The sequence below is a fragment of the Oncorhynchus kisutch genome, linkage group LG3 (genome assembly GCF_002021735.2).
Source record: "Oncorhynchus kisutch isolate 150728-3 linkage group LG3, Okis_V2, whole genome shotgun sequence".
Lineage (NCBI taxonomy): Eukaryota > Metazoa > Chordata > Actinopteri > Salmoniformes > Salmonidae > Oncorhynchus > Oncorhynchus kisutch.
This window is the reverse complement of record NC_034176.2, coordinates 37,309,003-37,324,924: the sequence shown is the minus strand read 5'-3', so window position 1 is coordinate 37,324,924 and position 15,922 is coordinate 37,309,003. Positions and strand designations below refer to the sequence as shown.

At 40.6% G+C, this 15,922-nt stretch overlaps 1 protein-coding gene across 1 annotated transcript; it reads left to right on the top strand.

The window, feature by feature from the left end:
* The first annotated feature begins 3,697 nt into the window (after positions 1-3,697).
* Positions 3,698-15,165, top strand: LOC109882195 (vesicle-associated membrane protein 8-like). The gene is made up of 3 exons (XM_020474281.2): positions 3,698-3,912; positions 12,540-12,695; positions 13,044-15,165. The coding sequence occupies exons 1-3, from the start codon at positions 3,898-3,900 to the stop codon at positions 13,227-13,229; spliced, it is 357 nt and encodes a 118-aa protein (XP_020329870.1). The 5' UTR covers positions 3,698-3,897; the 3' UTR covers positions 13,230-15,165.
* Positions 15,166-15,922: the final 757 nt, after the last annotated feature.

The window sequence follows — 15,922 nt, the reverse complement described above, 5'->3', positions numbered from 1 at the left end:
CCTGTTTCCTGTGTGCAAACTGCGGGGTAGCCCTTTTTTAGCGAATGGTTATTTATGCTGCACCTTATTCTACAGTAAACAGACGTCATTGGATTGTAGCGAACTCCCTGCAGCCTTGTCACAGAGAGGTTGTGTCCCAAATGGCACCCTTTTCCCTACATAGTGCACTACCTTTTACCAGAGCCTTAAGGCAATAAAGTGCCATTTGTTACGCAGACACATGGTTAAAACCGGTTGGTCAGGGTTAGCAGTGCAGATGGGCTGGGTGATACTGCATCAGCATGACTGGTACAGCAGGTGCGACTGGGCTGGGTCCAATCACGCACACATGGCTGGCTGTAGAGGGAGGTTTGCAAGGTTATAGTCTGAGAATATTTTGTATACATGTTACACTGCCTCAAACTCTATTCAACATGATTCTATATGGAATGATGAATGCAGGGAATCGCACACCCCATTCCATACCTTGACTGACACACTACATTTGGAATTTAAAAGCAGATCATGACAAAGTGCACTGCAAAAATGTATGCATGCGACTACTATAAATCACTCTAGATAAGAGCCTCTGCTAAATGACAAATGCAAATGCAATAATTGCTTTCCATAGACCCACTCAGCATTAACGGGGTATCACATAACGTGCTGTATGAGGAGATTTAGCTTGACACTTGTCTGTAAGCATCAAAAGCTTACAGCAAACAGCCTACCAGTAGCAGCACAAGACTGTCGACCTAAAAGCTTGTCTGAACCGCCGTCAGATATAGTAGCCCATCTCAGCATGTGAGATCCATCCTGTTAGACAGCATCCATCTTTATCACTGGGATGTTAAGAGGGGAGTCATGCACCCCAGAAAATCAGAGGGGGCACAAATATGTGAGTATAACTGGGGGGTGGTCCAGAGGGCTATGCCCTCCATCTGTAAATTGGAGAATTTAGCTTTTTTCATACACCTGAAACTGTGTTTAACTGCAATCTAAAGCCATAACCATTATGCTTAATTGTATGTAAAAAATATATTTTTATGTAAATGTACCTGCATGTCTAAGCATACCTCTTGAGCTGTCTGTATCCTCCTGACTGGTGTTTTGTTTTATTTTTACTAAATATGCTTCTCTGCATCTGCTAAAAATCTGGGTAAAAGATTGAAAGGAATGTGAGTCTTATTTAGTACATTTAGTAATTGCTTACTTTTATGAAATATAACAACCTTGCCATCTAATATAGTTAGACAAGCTAGCTACTCTAACTTGATTGATAACCTGAAATAGCTCCTTGGTAGCTAGTTGGGAGATTGGGAACCTATCTAGGCTAGCTAAAGCTAATATCATACAATTTCTAGGTGGCTCGTAGTATTACAGAGAAACCAGGGTTTGAAGCCGGTTCAGGGAACAGAACTGAAAATCTGAAAAATAAAGAAATGTTTCATTCAAGGAACAGAAATGGAACCTTGAAAGAAAGTGATCCATACTGTTCTGGAAAAGAGCCTTTATTTTAAAAGCATGGGAAACAGTTAATAATTGTATTTTACATTCCAGGCAAACAAACCGCCTTTGCAAAGCCCTCACTCAAAAATGTATTCCAGTCTCTGCCTGCAAGCTGAAAATCTATGCCTGTATGTGTTTAGGCTACCTGCCCCTCCCCCTCTGAAGCATAGGCCACTGACATTACATTTATGCTTGATTCAGAAGATAGGGAGAGATTTTTCATTAGCTAGAGAATAATGGAATAACTATTTCGGTGCTAGTTAGTCACCTAAAGGACTCACAGACTATGAGAAACAAGATTCTCTGGTCTGATGAAGCCAAGATTGAACTATTTGGTCTGAATGCTAAAGCGGCACGTCTGGAGGAAACCTGGCACCATCCCTACGGTGAAGCATGGTGCTTGCAGCATCATGCTGTGCGGATGTTTTTCAGCGGCAGGGACTGGGAGACTAGTCAGGCTTGAGGGACAAATTTACAGAGCAAAGGAGGAGTGGCTTCGGGACAAGTCTCTGAGTGAGCCCTTGAGTGGCTGAGCCAGAGTCCGGACTTGAACCCAATCGAAAATCTCTGGAGAGATCTGAAAATAGCGGTGCAGCGTCACTCCCCATCCAACCTGACAGAGCTTGAGAGGATCTGCAGAGAAGAATGGGAGAAACTCCCCAAATACAGGTGTGCCAAGCTTGTAATGTCATACCCAAGAAGAATTGAGGCCGTAATAGCTTCCAAAGGTGCTTCAACAAAGTACTGAGTAAAATGTCTGAATACTTATGTAAATGTGATGTTTCAGTTTAGTATTTTTATACAAAAAGTTTTTTTTTTTCTCTGTCATTATGGGGTATTGTGTGTCGTTTGATTAGGGGGGGGAATTATTTAATCCATAAGGCTATAACATAACAAAATCTGGAAAAAGTGAAGGGGTCTGAATACTTATCCGAATGCACTGTAATCAGTGGTGTAAAGTACTTAAGCAAAAATACTTTAAAGTACTACTTAAGTAGTTTTTTTTTTGGGGGGGGGGGTATTTGTACTTTACCTTACTATTCATATTTTTGCCAACTTTTACTTCACTACATTCCCGAAGAAAATAATGTACTTATTACTCCATACATTTTTCCTGACACCCAAAAGTACTAATTTCATTTTGGCAGGAAAATGGTCCAATTCACACATTTATCAAGAGAACATCCCTGGTCGTCCCTACTGCCTCTGATCTGGCGGACTCACTAAACACAAATGCTTTGTTTGTAAATGATGTCTGAATGTTGGAGTGTGCCCCTGGCTATCCGCCAATAAAAAAAATATGTAATCTGATTTGATTAATATAAGGAATTTGAAATGGTTCATACTTTTACTTTTGATACATAAGTACATTTTAGCAATTATATTTACTTTTGATCCTGAAATATATTTAAAACCAAATACTTTTAGACTTTTACTCAAGTAGTATTTTACTGGGTAACTCACTTTTACTTGAGTCATTTTCTATTAAGGTATCTTTACTTTTACTCAAGTATGGCAATTTAGTACTTTTTCCTCCACTGACGAATTCATTTAATGCATGTCATAACAAGATGCCCAGAGCTTCAAGCTTTCTTCTCAACACTCACTCTCTCCACACCTACAACATTTTTGTTTCCGCATGGAAACAACTAGCTTGCCTGCTCTATCCTCACTGACTGGTGAAGTAATTTAAATGAACTAAATGTAAAAACTGTTGATTTCACAAGTAAAAAAATGAACAGAAAGGAAGGATATATATATAAACCAGTACTTTTGGGGGGTTTGGAAACCAGTTCAGAACTTTATTTTGCTAGTTGAAACAGTGGAACAAAACCCAAAAATATTTTGGTTCCAAACCCTGAGAGAAACAAGCAAAAATGTATATATTTTTTGAAATAAGAACAAATCTGATGGGGCACGTACTCCTGTGCCCCCTATGGGCATGACAGCTGATAGGGGTGAGATGTCAATCCACCTGCTGCTGTATGTTCTACAGTGCATGCACACAGAAAAATTGCAGGTAAAAAGGAAAATGTTCTTTACTGTAATCTCCAGGCCCCAGCATATGAACACATAACTATTATCAAGAATGCTGATGTGAAAGTGTGTGGGTCAACCAGCATCAACGACATTCTCCTGAGTTGGGTCTACTTTTTCTTACTTGCGGCAGGTGTACATTAGAAGGCCGCGTTTTACGCCCTCACGAGGATGCAAGTGGAAGCGAAACATTCGAGCAGGGTCAAAGCGAAGCGATTCACTTTGAGGGAGAAAACAACAACCCAGGAAGTAGGTAACGTAATCGGCTGTTGAACGGGGACCACAAACTCTATACAGAAGTTCGACACATTTGATGCATCAGGATCAAATAAGTTATCGCTCGGGTGGCAAAGGACTCAATTTTCCAACAACATGTCTAATGATATGGTAGGTGCTGGAAAAATCGTTATTTTCTGATGTGCTTGAAATATTTTGCTTTGTATAGAAAACAAAACATTACAGCGTTATAACCCGTCTCAGTCGAGTCCACACAGTCTATCCTCACTTGAGAATCTAAATGTATCAGGTTGATAATTTCGTCTCCTGTTTGGGCTTCATATTATGTAATGAAAAGGTTCTGTTTTGCCCTCACTGCAAATTCTTTCTGACCAAGATGTCGTGGCAATGTCGTTTTTGAGGAAATGGACCAAAGTGTTGAAGCGCAACAGTTGTTACTTTTGGGTAGTATAGTTTGATTTGATAAACACACTTGAATGTAGCCAAATCTATTTATTAGACAACAATAAAAATAACAATAAAGCTTGAAACAATATCTTGGACAATATTACAAGAAAACGAATTAATTAGTTAACACCTCAAAGACAACCTCAGCATGAAGCTTCAACTGTGTAAATTTGAAGGATATGATAGTCAAATATACAAGGCTAACTCAAATACTACACCTTACTCTTTATGGGCTCTATGGGAGAATACTGGAAAACCCCGTATGAACTTACTGTGGAATACTGTACTGTGCTTCCTCCTCAGGAGAGGATGTAATAAAGTCTTGAAGTTTACTGAACAAAAATATAAACACAACATGTAAAGTGTCGGTTTCATGAGATGAAATAAAAGATCACAGAAATGTTCCATGTGCACAAAAGCTTATTTATCTTATTATGTGCAGACATTTGTTTACATCGTTGTTAGTGAGCATTTCTCCTTTGCCAAGATAATCCATCCACCTGACAGGTGTGGCATATCAAGAAGCTGATTAAACATGATGATCATTACACAGGTGCAGCTTGTGCTGGGAATAATAGAAGGCCACTATAAAATGTGCAGTGTTAACACACAACACAATGCCACAGATGTCTCATGTTTTGAGAGAGCGTGCAATTGGCATGTTGACTGCAGGAATGTCCACCAGAGCTGTTGCCAGAAAATTGAATGTTCATTTTTCTACCATAAGCCACTTCCAATGTCGTTTTAGAAAATTTGGCAGTACATCCAACTGGCCTCACAACTGCAGACCACATGTAACCACGCCAGCCCAGGACCTGCACATCCGGCTTCTTCACCTGTGGGATCGTCTGAGACTAGCCACTGGGACAGCTAATGAAACTGTGGGTTTGCACAACCAAAGAATTTATGCACAAACTGTCAGAAACTGTTTCATCGTCCTCACCAGGGTCTTGACTGCAGTTGGGCATCCTAACCGACTTCAGTGGGCAAATTCTCACCTTCGATGGCCACTGGCACACTGGAGAAGTGTACTCTTCACAGATGAATCCTGGTTTCATCTGTACCAGGCAGATGGCAGACAGCATGTATGGCGTTGTGTGGGCGAGCGGTTTGTTGATGTCAACGTTGTGAGCAGTGTCCCATGTTGGAAGTGGGGTTATGGTATGGGCAGGCATAAGCTATGGACAACTAACACAATTGCATTTTATCAATGGCAATTTGAATGCGCAGAGACACAGTGACCAGATCCTGAGGCCCATTGTCGTGCCATTCAACTGCCGCCATCACCTCATGTTTCAGCATGTTTCATGCACGGCCCCATGTCACAAGGATCTGTACCCAATTCCTGGAAGCTGAAAATTTTCCAGTTTTTCCATGGACTGCAAACTCACCAGATATGTCACCCATTGAACATGTTTGGGGTGCTCTGGATCAACGTGTACGACAGCGTGTTCCGTTTCCCGTCAATATCCAGCATCTTCGCACAGCCATTGAAGAAGAGTGGGACAACATTCCACAGGCCACAATCAACAACCCGATCAACTCTATGCGAAGGAGATGTGTCGGGCAGCATGAGGCAAATGGTGGTCACACCAGATACTGACTGGCTTTCTAATCCATGACCCTTTTTTAAGGTATGTGTGACCAACAGATGCATATCTGTATTCCCAGTTATTTGAAATTGACTGATTTTCTTTATATGAGCTGTAACTCAAGTAAAATCTTTGACATTTTTGCATGTTGCATTTATATTTTTGTTCAGTGTACAATTGACAAAAGGGATGATTCCTAAAAGGAAAATTTTTTTTTTTTGTATTTCCATTAAATATAATCCATAGAAGGGTCCTTTTGGAGGAAAGATTGACATATTTGACATTTGTATCTTAAAGCATGATTGAAAAAATAATACATTGAAGAGGTATATTTGTGACATTTTGGCTTTACCCTTTAAGACTACATAATTTTTCGTCTGTAGGTGCTACAAAGCGAAAATGTGTGTCATATGAAGCTTTAACGCTGACTCTGTAATATTAGTAGTATATTGAAAATATATTCATGGACAAAATATGATTTTGCAAATGTTCTACATAATATACTCTACAGGCATATCAAAGTTCCTGAGTGGTATTTCTGCTACTTTTAGGGTTATGGTCCAATTTGTAAGCGTTACCAACATAGTGAATGTATACATGGATTCAAAATACTAGCTCTCTGCTGTTTTTTTGCAGGGTGTGCAATGGTACAAGTAAAATAAGTGCTGTGATTGGTTACATTGCTTACTATGCCAATTTCTCTGTATAAAATGGGCCATAACCTTAACTAGCAGAGATTCCACTGGATCTTTGATATGCCCATAGATCAATTTATAATGTTCAACAATATTCGCGTGTATATTTTTCAGTATTCATAAATTAATTTAAGACAATTGTTATTGAAATGAAATACTACTCCTATTACAGAGCAAGCAATAAAGATTCAAATGACAACAATTCTTGCTTTGTAGCACCTACAGATGAAACATTAGATCTGGAATTCATAGCGTTGAAACTGCCACGTCCGTTTGCGATATGACAACAACAAAGATGCTACTTCAGACAACAAACACTTTTTTTCCCCGTCGGACATCATTTCACCTATAACAGAACATCAGAGTACACATTTCATATTTTACCATGATGCTGAATGCTCATTCCCTCAAAACAATAACAAATGCGCTTGGGGTGGCGCTGTTGCGCCTATCGCGGATCTCAGCTTTAGAGAATGTCTGGGTAAGACCAAAATGTCACAAATGTTCCAACTTCAATTGATTATTCCTCAATTAAGCTTTAAGATACAAATGTCAAATATGCAGTACCAGTCAAAAGTTTGGACACACCTACTCATTCAAGGGTTTTTCTTTATTTGGACTATTTTCAACATTGTAGAATTATATTGAAGACCTCTACTATGAAATAACACATGGAATTATGTAGTAACCAAAAAAGGGTTAAACAAATCAAAATACATTTTAGATTCTTCAAAGTAGCCACTCTTTGCCTTGATGACAGCTTTGCACACTCTTGGCATTCACTCAACCAGCTTCACCTGGAATGCTTTTCCAGAAGTCTTGAAGGAGTTCCCACATATGCTGAGCATTTATTGGATGATTCACCTTCACTCCGTGGTCCGACTCATCCCAAACCATCTCAATTGGCTTGAGGTCGGGGGATTGTGGAGGCCAGGTCATCTGATGTAGCACTCCATCACTCTCATTCTTGGTAAAATAGCCTTACACAGCCTGGAGGTGTGTTGGGTCATTGTCCTGTTGAAAAACAAATGATAGTCCCACTAAGTGCAAACCAGATGGGATGGCGTATCGCTGCAGAATGCTGTGGTAGCCATGCTGGTTAATGTGCCTTGAATTCTAAATAAATCAGTGTCACCAGCAAAGCACAATCACACCTCCTCCAGGCTTCACGGTGGGAACCACACATTTGGAGATAATCCGTTCACCTACTCTGCGTCTCACAAAGACACAGCAGTTGGAACCAAAAATCTCATATTTGGACTCATCAGACCAAAGACAGATTATCACCAGTCTAATGTCCATTGCTCGTGTTTCTTGGCCCAAGCAAGTCTCTTCTTATTATTGGTGTCCTTTAGTAGTGGTTTCTTTGCAGCAATTCAACCATGAAGGCCTGATTCACACAGTCTCCTCTGAACAGTTCATTTTGAGTTGTCTGTTACTTGAACTCTTTGAAGCATTTATTTGGGCTGCAATCTGAGATGTAGTTAAGTCTAATGACCTTATCCTCTGCAGCAGCGGTAACTTTGGGTCTTCCTTTCCTGTGACGGTCCTCATGAGAGCCAGTTTCATCATAGCTCTTGATTGTTGTTACATTATAGCCTTATTCTAAAATCTACACACAATACCCCATAATGACAAAGTGAAAACAGTTTTTTTTTTTATGTTTGCAAATCAATTTAAAATAAAAAACAGATACCTTCAGACCCTTTGCCAGAAAGACTAGAAATTGAGCTAAGGTGCATCTTCTTTCCATTGATCCTCCTTGAGATGTTTCTACAACTTGATTGGATTCCACCTGTGGTCAAATTAATTGAAAAGACACACCTGTCTATATAAGTTTCCACAGTTGACAGTGCATGTCAGAGCAAAAACCAAGCCACGAGGTTGAAGGAATTGCTCGTAGAGCTCCGAGTCTGGATTGTGTCGAGGCACAGATCTGGGGAAGGGTACCAAAACATTTCTGCAGCATTGAAGGTCCCCAAGAACACAGTGGCCTCTAGCATTCAGAAATGGAACACGTTTGGAACCACCAAGACTCTTCCGACAGCTGGCCGCCCGGCCAAACTGAGCAATCAGGGAAGAAGGGCCTTGGTCAGGGAGATGGCCAAGAACCCGAGGGTCACTCTGACAGTGCTCCAGAGTTCCTCTGTGGAGATGGGAGAACTTCCAGAAAGACCACTATCTCTGCAGCACTCCACCAATCAGGCCTTTATGGTAGAGTGGCCAGATAGCCACTCCTCAGTAAAAGGCAAATGACAGCCCGCTTGGAGTTTGCCCAAAAGCACCTAAAGGACTCGGACCATGAGAAATAAGATTCTCTGGTCTGATGAAACCAAGATTGAACTCTTTGGCCTGAATGTCAAGCGGCATGTCTGGAGGAAACATGGCACCATCCCTACTGTGAAGCATACTGGTGGCAGCATCATGCTGTGGGGATGTTTTTCAGTAGCAGGGACTGGGAGATAACAGCATTGAGTCATCTTGGGTATCGCTGCCGAAGCTGCTTCAACAAAGTACTGAGTAAAAGGTCTGAATACGTATGTAAATGTGATATTTCAGTTTTTTTATTTTATATATATTTGCTAAAATGTCTAAACCTGTTTTTGCTTTTGGGGTATTGTGTGTGTGTGTGTGTGTGTGTGTGTGTGTGTGTGTGTAGATTAATTAAGGGGGAACTATTTAATCAATTTTAGAATAAGGCTGTAACCTAACAAAAATGTGGAAAAAGTCAAACGGTCTAATCTTGGCCAGAGTTTAGGAAGTTGGTAGGTACTTTTACTGTGTTAGTTGCCAGGGCTGTATGGTCGTGAAAGGTACATTGTAGACGGACCACTCAATAGGCTCAACATCAATGTCTTACAGTAGCTCCATAAATCCACAACGTCCCTGAGATGTATTTTAAAACAGAATTTTTGGTGATGGTTGGGAAATTAAAATCTGATAGGCTACAATGTTATTGACCAACATGTTAGGGAAATGACTTGGCATTTAGAAGTACATTTTAGAGCAATCTATGATAGAGGTTCAATGGAACAGAACATTCTTCAAGCCTATACTCTCACACAAAAAGTAATTTATTCTTAGTTCACAGTAGTTATCCCAGATTAACAACTGTTCGTTCATGTACACATGAGCTACTCTCTGAAACAGATTTACTATGATTTGATGGCTCCCTCTGACCAGACTGGGATTAATTTAGTGAAGGTTATCTGAGAAAGGAAACTGGACCATCATTATTATCTATAGCTTGCCCTGGTCCCAGATCTGGTCCCAGATCTGTTTGTTGCTGTAATTGTCAAACATGTTTGGCATGATAGCACAGACTGGCACTTATTTACTGACCTAAGATCCATAATTCATCTGAATAATTTCCTCATTTATGTTAGCGAAGGGATTATCTGTTGGATGTACTTTCTCTATCAGAGCAGACAGACATACACTATATATTCAAAAGTATGTGGACACTACTTCAAATCAGTGGATTCAGTTATTTCAGCCACACCGGTTGCTGGCAGGTGTATAAAATCGAGCACACAGCCATGCAATCTCCACATACAAACTGCGAACCGGGCCTAATTGCCCAACATCAGTGTGCAACCTTTATAATGCTCTTGTGGTTGAATGGAAGCAAGTCCCCGCACCAATGCTCCAACATCTAGTGGAAAGCCTTCCCAGAAGAGTGGAGGCTGTTATAGCAGCAAAGGGGGGACCATATTAATGCCCATGATTTTATAATAAGATGTTCAACGAGCTTCAAAAGGGCTTGCTTCTCAAGTATATTTGAGTAAGATTCTGTGTAATACTGTATGTAGCCTACTAGTGTCTCTATCATCAGTGAACTTCCTTTGTTCATCAGTATGTAATGTTTCGCTCTCAATGGGACTTGTCATTTGATAGCAGTCTGCCATTCAGTATGCCTCATGCAGGCAGAGCCCTGTTCCGAGAGAGAGCAGGTTGTGAAGGAGAGAGCGAGGAGACTCACCGAGTGGAAAGAAAGAAGAGATTCCTGTGTTTGTGAGCCAGAGGGCTCACGGGGTTTGGAAGAAATGTGAAACACCCCTTCTCCCCCTTCTCTCACATATAGTGGGGCAAAAAAATATTTAGTCAGCCACCAATTGTGCAAGTTCTCCCACTTAAAAAGATGAGGCCTGTAATTTTCGTCATAGGTACACAGACAAAATTAGAAGAAAAAAATCCAGAAAATCACATTGTAGGATTTTTTTAAATGAATTTATTTGCAAATTATGATGGAAAATAAGTATGGTCAACCTACAAACAAGTGAATGACCAGAGAGCTGGGACCAAAGTAACAAAGCCTACCATCAGTAACACACTACGCCGCCAGAGACTCATCCTGCAGTGCCAGACGTGTCCCCCTGCTTAAGCCAGTACATGTCCAGGCCCGTCTGAAATTTGCTAGAGAGCATTTGGATGATCCAGAAGAAGATTGGGAGAATGTCATATGGTCAGATGAAACCAAAATATAACTTTTTGGTAAAAACTCAACTCGTTGTGTTTGGAGGACAAAGAATGCTGAGTTGCACCCAAAGAACACCATACCTACTGTGAAGCATGGGGGTGGAAACATCATGCTTTGGGGCTGTTTTTCTGCAAAGGGACCAGGACGACTGATCCGTGTAAAGGAAAGAATGAATGGGGCCATGTATCGTGAGATTTTGAGTGAAAACCTCCTTCCATCAGCAAGGGCATTGGAGATGAAACGTGGCTGGGTCTTTCAGCATGACAATGATCCCAAACACACCGCCCGGGCAACGGAGTGGCTTCCTAAGAATCATTTCAAGGTCCTGGAGTGGCCTAGCCAGTCTCCAGATCTCAACCCCATAGAAAATCTTTGGAGGGAGTTGAAAGTCCGTGTTGCCCAGCAACAGCCCCAAAACATCACTGCTCTAGAGGAGATCTGCATGGAGGAATGGGCCAAAATACCAGCAACAGTGTGTGAAAACCTTGTGAAGACTTACAGAAAACGTTTGACCTCTGTCATTGCCAACAAAGGGTATATAACAAAGTATTGAGAAACTTTTGTTATTGACCAAATACTTATTTTCCACCATAATTTGCAAATAAATTCATAAAAAATCCTACAATGTGATTTTCTGGATTTTTTTTCCCCCTCATTTGTCTGTCATAGTTGAAGTGTACCTATGATGAAAATTACAGGCGTCTCTCATCTTTTTAAGTGGGAGAACTTGCACAATTGGTGGCTGACTAAATACTTTTTTGCCCCACTGTACATGTAGTATTGGCATAACACTTCAACTCCTTACAGCATCTTTTACACTTCAAGGTGTCAAAGTTCACACAGCAAGCTGTCTGAAATATGAACAGAAATTACATATGCACAAACTACTATGCAAATAAAAAAACATGGGGAGTGATGAACAGTTACAGGGGCCTTTCTTTCATGTACGCCTCCTGGCAATGCAGTTACAGGGGCCTTTCTTTCATATACGCCTCCTGGCAATGCAGTTACAGGGGCCTTTCTTTCATATACGCCTCCTGGAAATGCAGTTACAGGGGCCTTTCTTTCATGTACACCTCCTGGCAATACAATAGGCCTAATTGAAAGAGATTCTGACTTGGATCGTTGGGTGTATTCCAAACGGAAGCAAATGGATTTGAATTTGTCCAATAGAAACTCTCGTTTTCGTTGCAAAACGTTTTCCATTTGGAGTAAACGGTTGCCGTTGCAAAACTTTTTGGACCAATGATTACACCTGTTTTTTGTGTGCAGGTCTTACGTCATCATTAAAAGGCAGTTATGACTTGTAGATATGACCTAAAGTTACAGCACATACAGGTGTAAAACTGCTCCACAGGGTCCCCTGCCTACTGCTGTAAATAGATTTTTGATAAAGCTTTTGTAAGAGAATACAAATGAACTCACACAGATATTACCAGTTTCCAAAAACATGTGCAGAAGCGTATTATCCTCATTGACCTCTCTCGCTCTCTCTCATGCTCTTTCTCTCTCTCGTGTTCTATTACTTTCTTTCTCTCATGTTCTGTCTCTGTTTTTCTCCAGGAGAAGGGTGAGGTGGTGGAGCAGGACAAGGTGAAGACCCTGCAATCTCAGGTGGATGGGGTGAAGGACATAATGACCCAGAACGTGGACCGGATCCTGGCTCGGGGTGAGAGGCTGGATGACCTGATGGGCAAGTCAGAGGACCTGCAGGCTGGGGTCAGTCCTACAACACGGTTCTTCCCCTCTTGTGTGCTCCTCTACTGTTTATTTATTTATTTATTTATTTATTTTTATTTCATAGTTAATCCAAATTAGGTATCCATAATTGGATTTAAAGTAGTCTATGGACTTAGTTTGTGACCCACAGTTTGGGTTTGTGTAGTGTACTTAAGTTTAAATCCAATTAAATCAAATCAAACTTGCATTTAAAATTTGCAATACACTTTACAGTAAAACAAAATGCATTATACACACACACACACACACACACACAGTTTGCAAAGCATTGGTTACTGCAAAACAATGCAAATGGTATTTTCTAATAGCATCCCATCTCTCCCTCAGGCTCAGAACTTCAAGCACACGTCTCAGAAGGTGGCTCGTTCCTACTGGTGGAAGAACATGAAGCTGTGGGTGGTGATAGTGGTCATCGTCCTTGTCATAATCCTCATCATCGTACTGCTCGCCACTGGAGTCATCCCTACTAGCTCGCCTGCTCCCCCTCTTCCCACACCCACAAAAGCGCAATAACCCCCCATGGCGGAGACACACATTTACAGTACATCACACACACATACTTGTTAGCTTACTTACCACCTGAGCAATTTCTTTCAAGAGAAGCCCAACTTCGAGACCAACTTGGCTCATGATCAATAGCTACTGTTGACTCTACAGTTCAACAATGCGTCGTCACTTTGAAATGATGCATGTTGGCTTTTATGAATAACCCTCACTTATTTGCACATTTTCTCCCTTTTTCTTAAATACATCACTGTCTCAACTCTTGTACTGCTACACACCCTCCATCTAACCAGTCTTTGGCCATTCAAACAACATATGGTTCCGACTAACCGACTAACTCCCCTGCTATCTCTGTTAATGCTGAGCCGCAAATATTTTTCAGGGAAGACCAAAGTACTAATTAAGGGGTAGATATTGTCATTGTAGCCTATATAATGTTATTTGTGACACATTTCTAAATTCATGCTGGTATTTATTTGGCATTTATGGTTTCTATTCATTTGGTGTTTTGAGGGTATGTAATGTGATCCACACACAGTCAGGGGTAAGGAGTTAAGCCTCCAAGAGGTCAAAGGTCAGGACAGCTTTGAATGGGTGAACATGGGAGATATGAAAAGATTTGTGCTGTAGAGATGTGTTTGTCATGGTCATTGTTGCTGATATTTATTTTAAATTGTTTGTATAGTTAGTCTTCTCACTTTTTCACCGTATTTGAATGGGTTTTAGCTGAGCTGGTTACTAGAACGGTTGTCACAGTGTTTTTGTTTTGAAAGATGGGAGAACAGATTTTCTTACTTGCAATGTTACAGTTAAAGAAAGCATCGGAGGCCACAGACGAGACACAGGCTGGTGGGAACTGAGAGAGGGAAAGAGAGAATGGTGGGAGACTCTGGAGAAGTGAAAGGTCTTTATACCTCTATCCATGACCTTCTGATACTCCATCATACATAACCTGATGGAACTCTTGTCAGGACCTATGCTTGTTATCATGTTCCATGCACCCAGGTCTTGGAAACCCTGGCTAACTCCAGTCAAGCTGCTGTGAGAGAGGGATGATTGAACAGCTAACAAGTCCCCTGCTAGTCTAAACTAATGTCTGAAGCTCCTATGACTGCTGTCACGACATGGCTTAGTTACTGCCTTGTTTTAGGAAGACACTATCTTTCAATTGTAATGTACTGTTATTCAGTCATTGCTTACCTATTTCTTCCCCTTTATTTCTTTGCCCACTTTAATCTTAATTCCCCCAAAATGTATTAATTCTGGTAATGTAATCTTGACTCCATTAAAACGATAAATTGCAGAGTAGCTTTTGGTACATGTATTCTTTAGCTACTTTTGCCTTTTAACTTATCCCACTGCCCACTCCAATGGTGCAATACCATCTGAGCTTTGGAGAGGTCAAGGGGTTAACTCCCATGCGTGTATATAGTTCATGTTTAGTTTTTTCACCTGTTAGTACATTTGTAAACCATCCAAGTAGTGTAACATTGAGGTTGATTTAAGGCTATTTGTCATCTCTTCTGAACATCTTTTGTTTTTCATATTACTGTATTAATGTTATTTTTAATCAACAATACCAATGAAGGAGTATGATATGATATAAAAAGTGTCTACATACTTAGAAAATGCCTGACACCTTTTATAATGGGAAATTATTGAAGTACAATTTTGCCTTTATCCCTTAATTAAAAGTATGAGCACATTTAAAAAAACGTTTTTATAAGGCTGCCACCTTAATGTGCCTTGCTATAGTCCGATCATAAAGGTCAGATATGTGTAACCGTGGGGCGCCGGGCCAGAGATATAATGATATTTTAGACCAGTAGGATGTATTGGGAATTTGGGCCAGTTACAATTGTTGGAGAATGATTTGTTTTTCATTCATTGATAGAGTTCAATTATGTTGTTTCTGATGAGTTATATAATAAATAGTATTACCTTACGCAGTGATTTAGTTTTGTTCTTTCCTATTGTCTCAAATTATATTTGCTTGATCATAAAGTCACAAGAGGGAGACACATCACACTAACACAAAGAGGTCGGTGTAGTTGCTCAAAGGATCATGGGGAAAACCTTTGGGTTTTCCCCGTGGTTGTTTTACTGTGTTCTAACTGCTGGGATCTCTCAATACGCTAATGGGGGGGGGGGGGGGGGTCTTGATTAAGTGTTTACTTTGTGAAGGCGTTATCTTGAATCAACAGAAAAGAACAGTTGAGCCATTACCAGAACAGTCAAGGTTCCCAGAGTTTTAATCTAATATTTGATATCTTTGGAAGCATTAACAGTATTTACTTGGACTGTATATTAGGTTTTACAGTGGGCATAAACAGTGTTAACATCTTGCAATTTGAACTCGCCATGCAAAGACCTCAAGGACATCTCAATCTCCATCCATGTGTGATATCTCACAGCACAGATCTCACATACGGGAAGGGGGTCCAGGTTGTTTGGATCTGATCTCCTTAGGCTGCGTTAACACAGGCAATCCAATTCTGATATTTTTTCCACTAATTGGAAGGGATACTGGATCGATAGAGGTAGATATGTATAGGGCAGTGGAGGCTGCTGAGGGCAGGATGGCTCATTATAATGGCTGGAACAGCGCAAATGGAATGGCATCAAATATATGGAAACCGTGTGTTTGATGTATTTGATACTATTCCACTGTTTCTGCTCCAGCCATTACCACCAGCCCACCC

Excerpts from the sequence above, each read along its gene's own strand:
- LOC109882195 (XM_020474281.2), top strand. Across the intron at positions 12,696-13,043 it reads CAGAGGACCTGCAGGCTGGG|GCTCAGAACTTCAAGCACAC; the intron begins GTCAGTCCTACA and ends TCTCTCCCTCAG.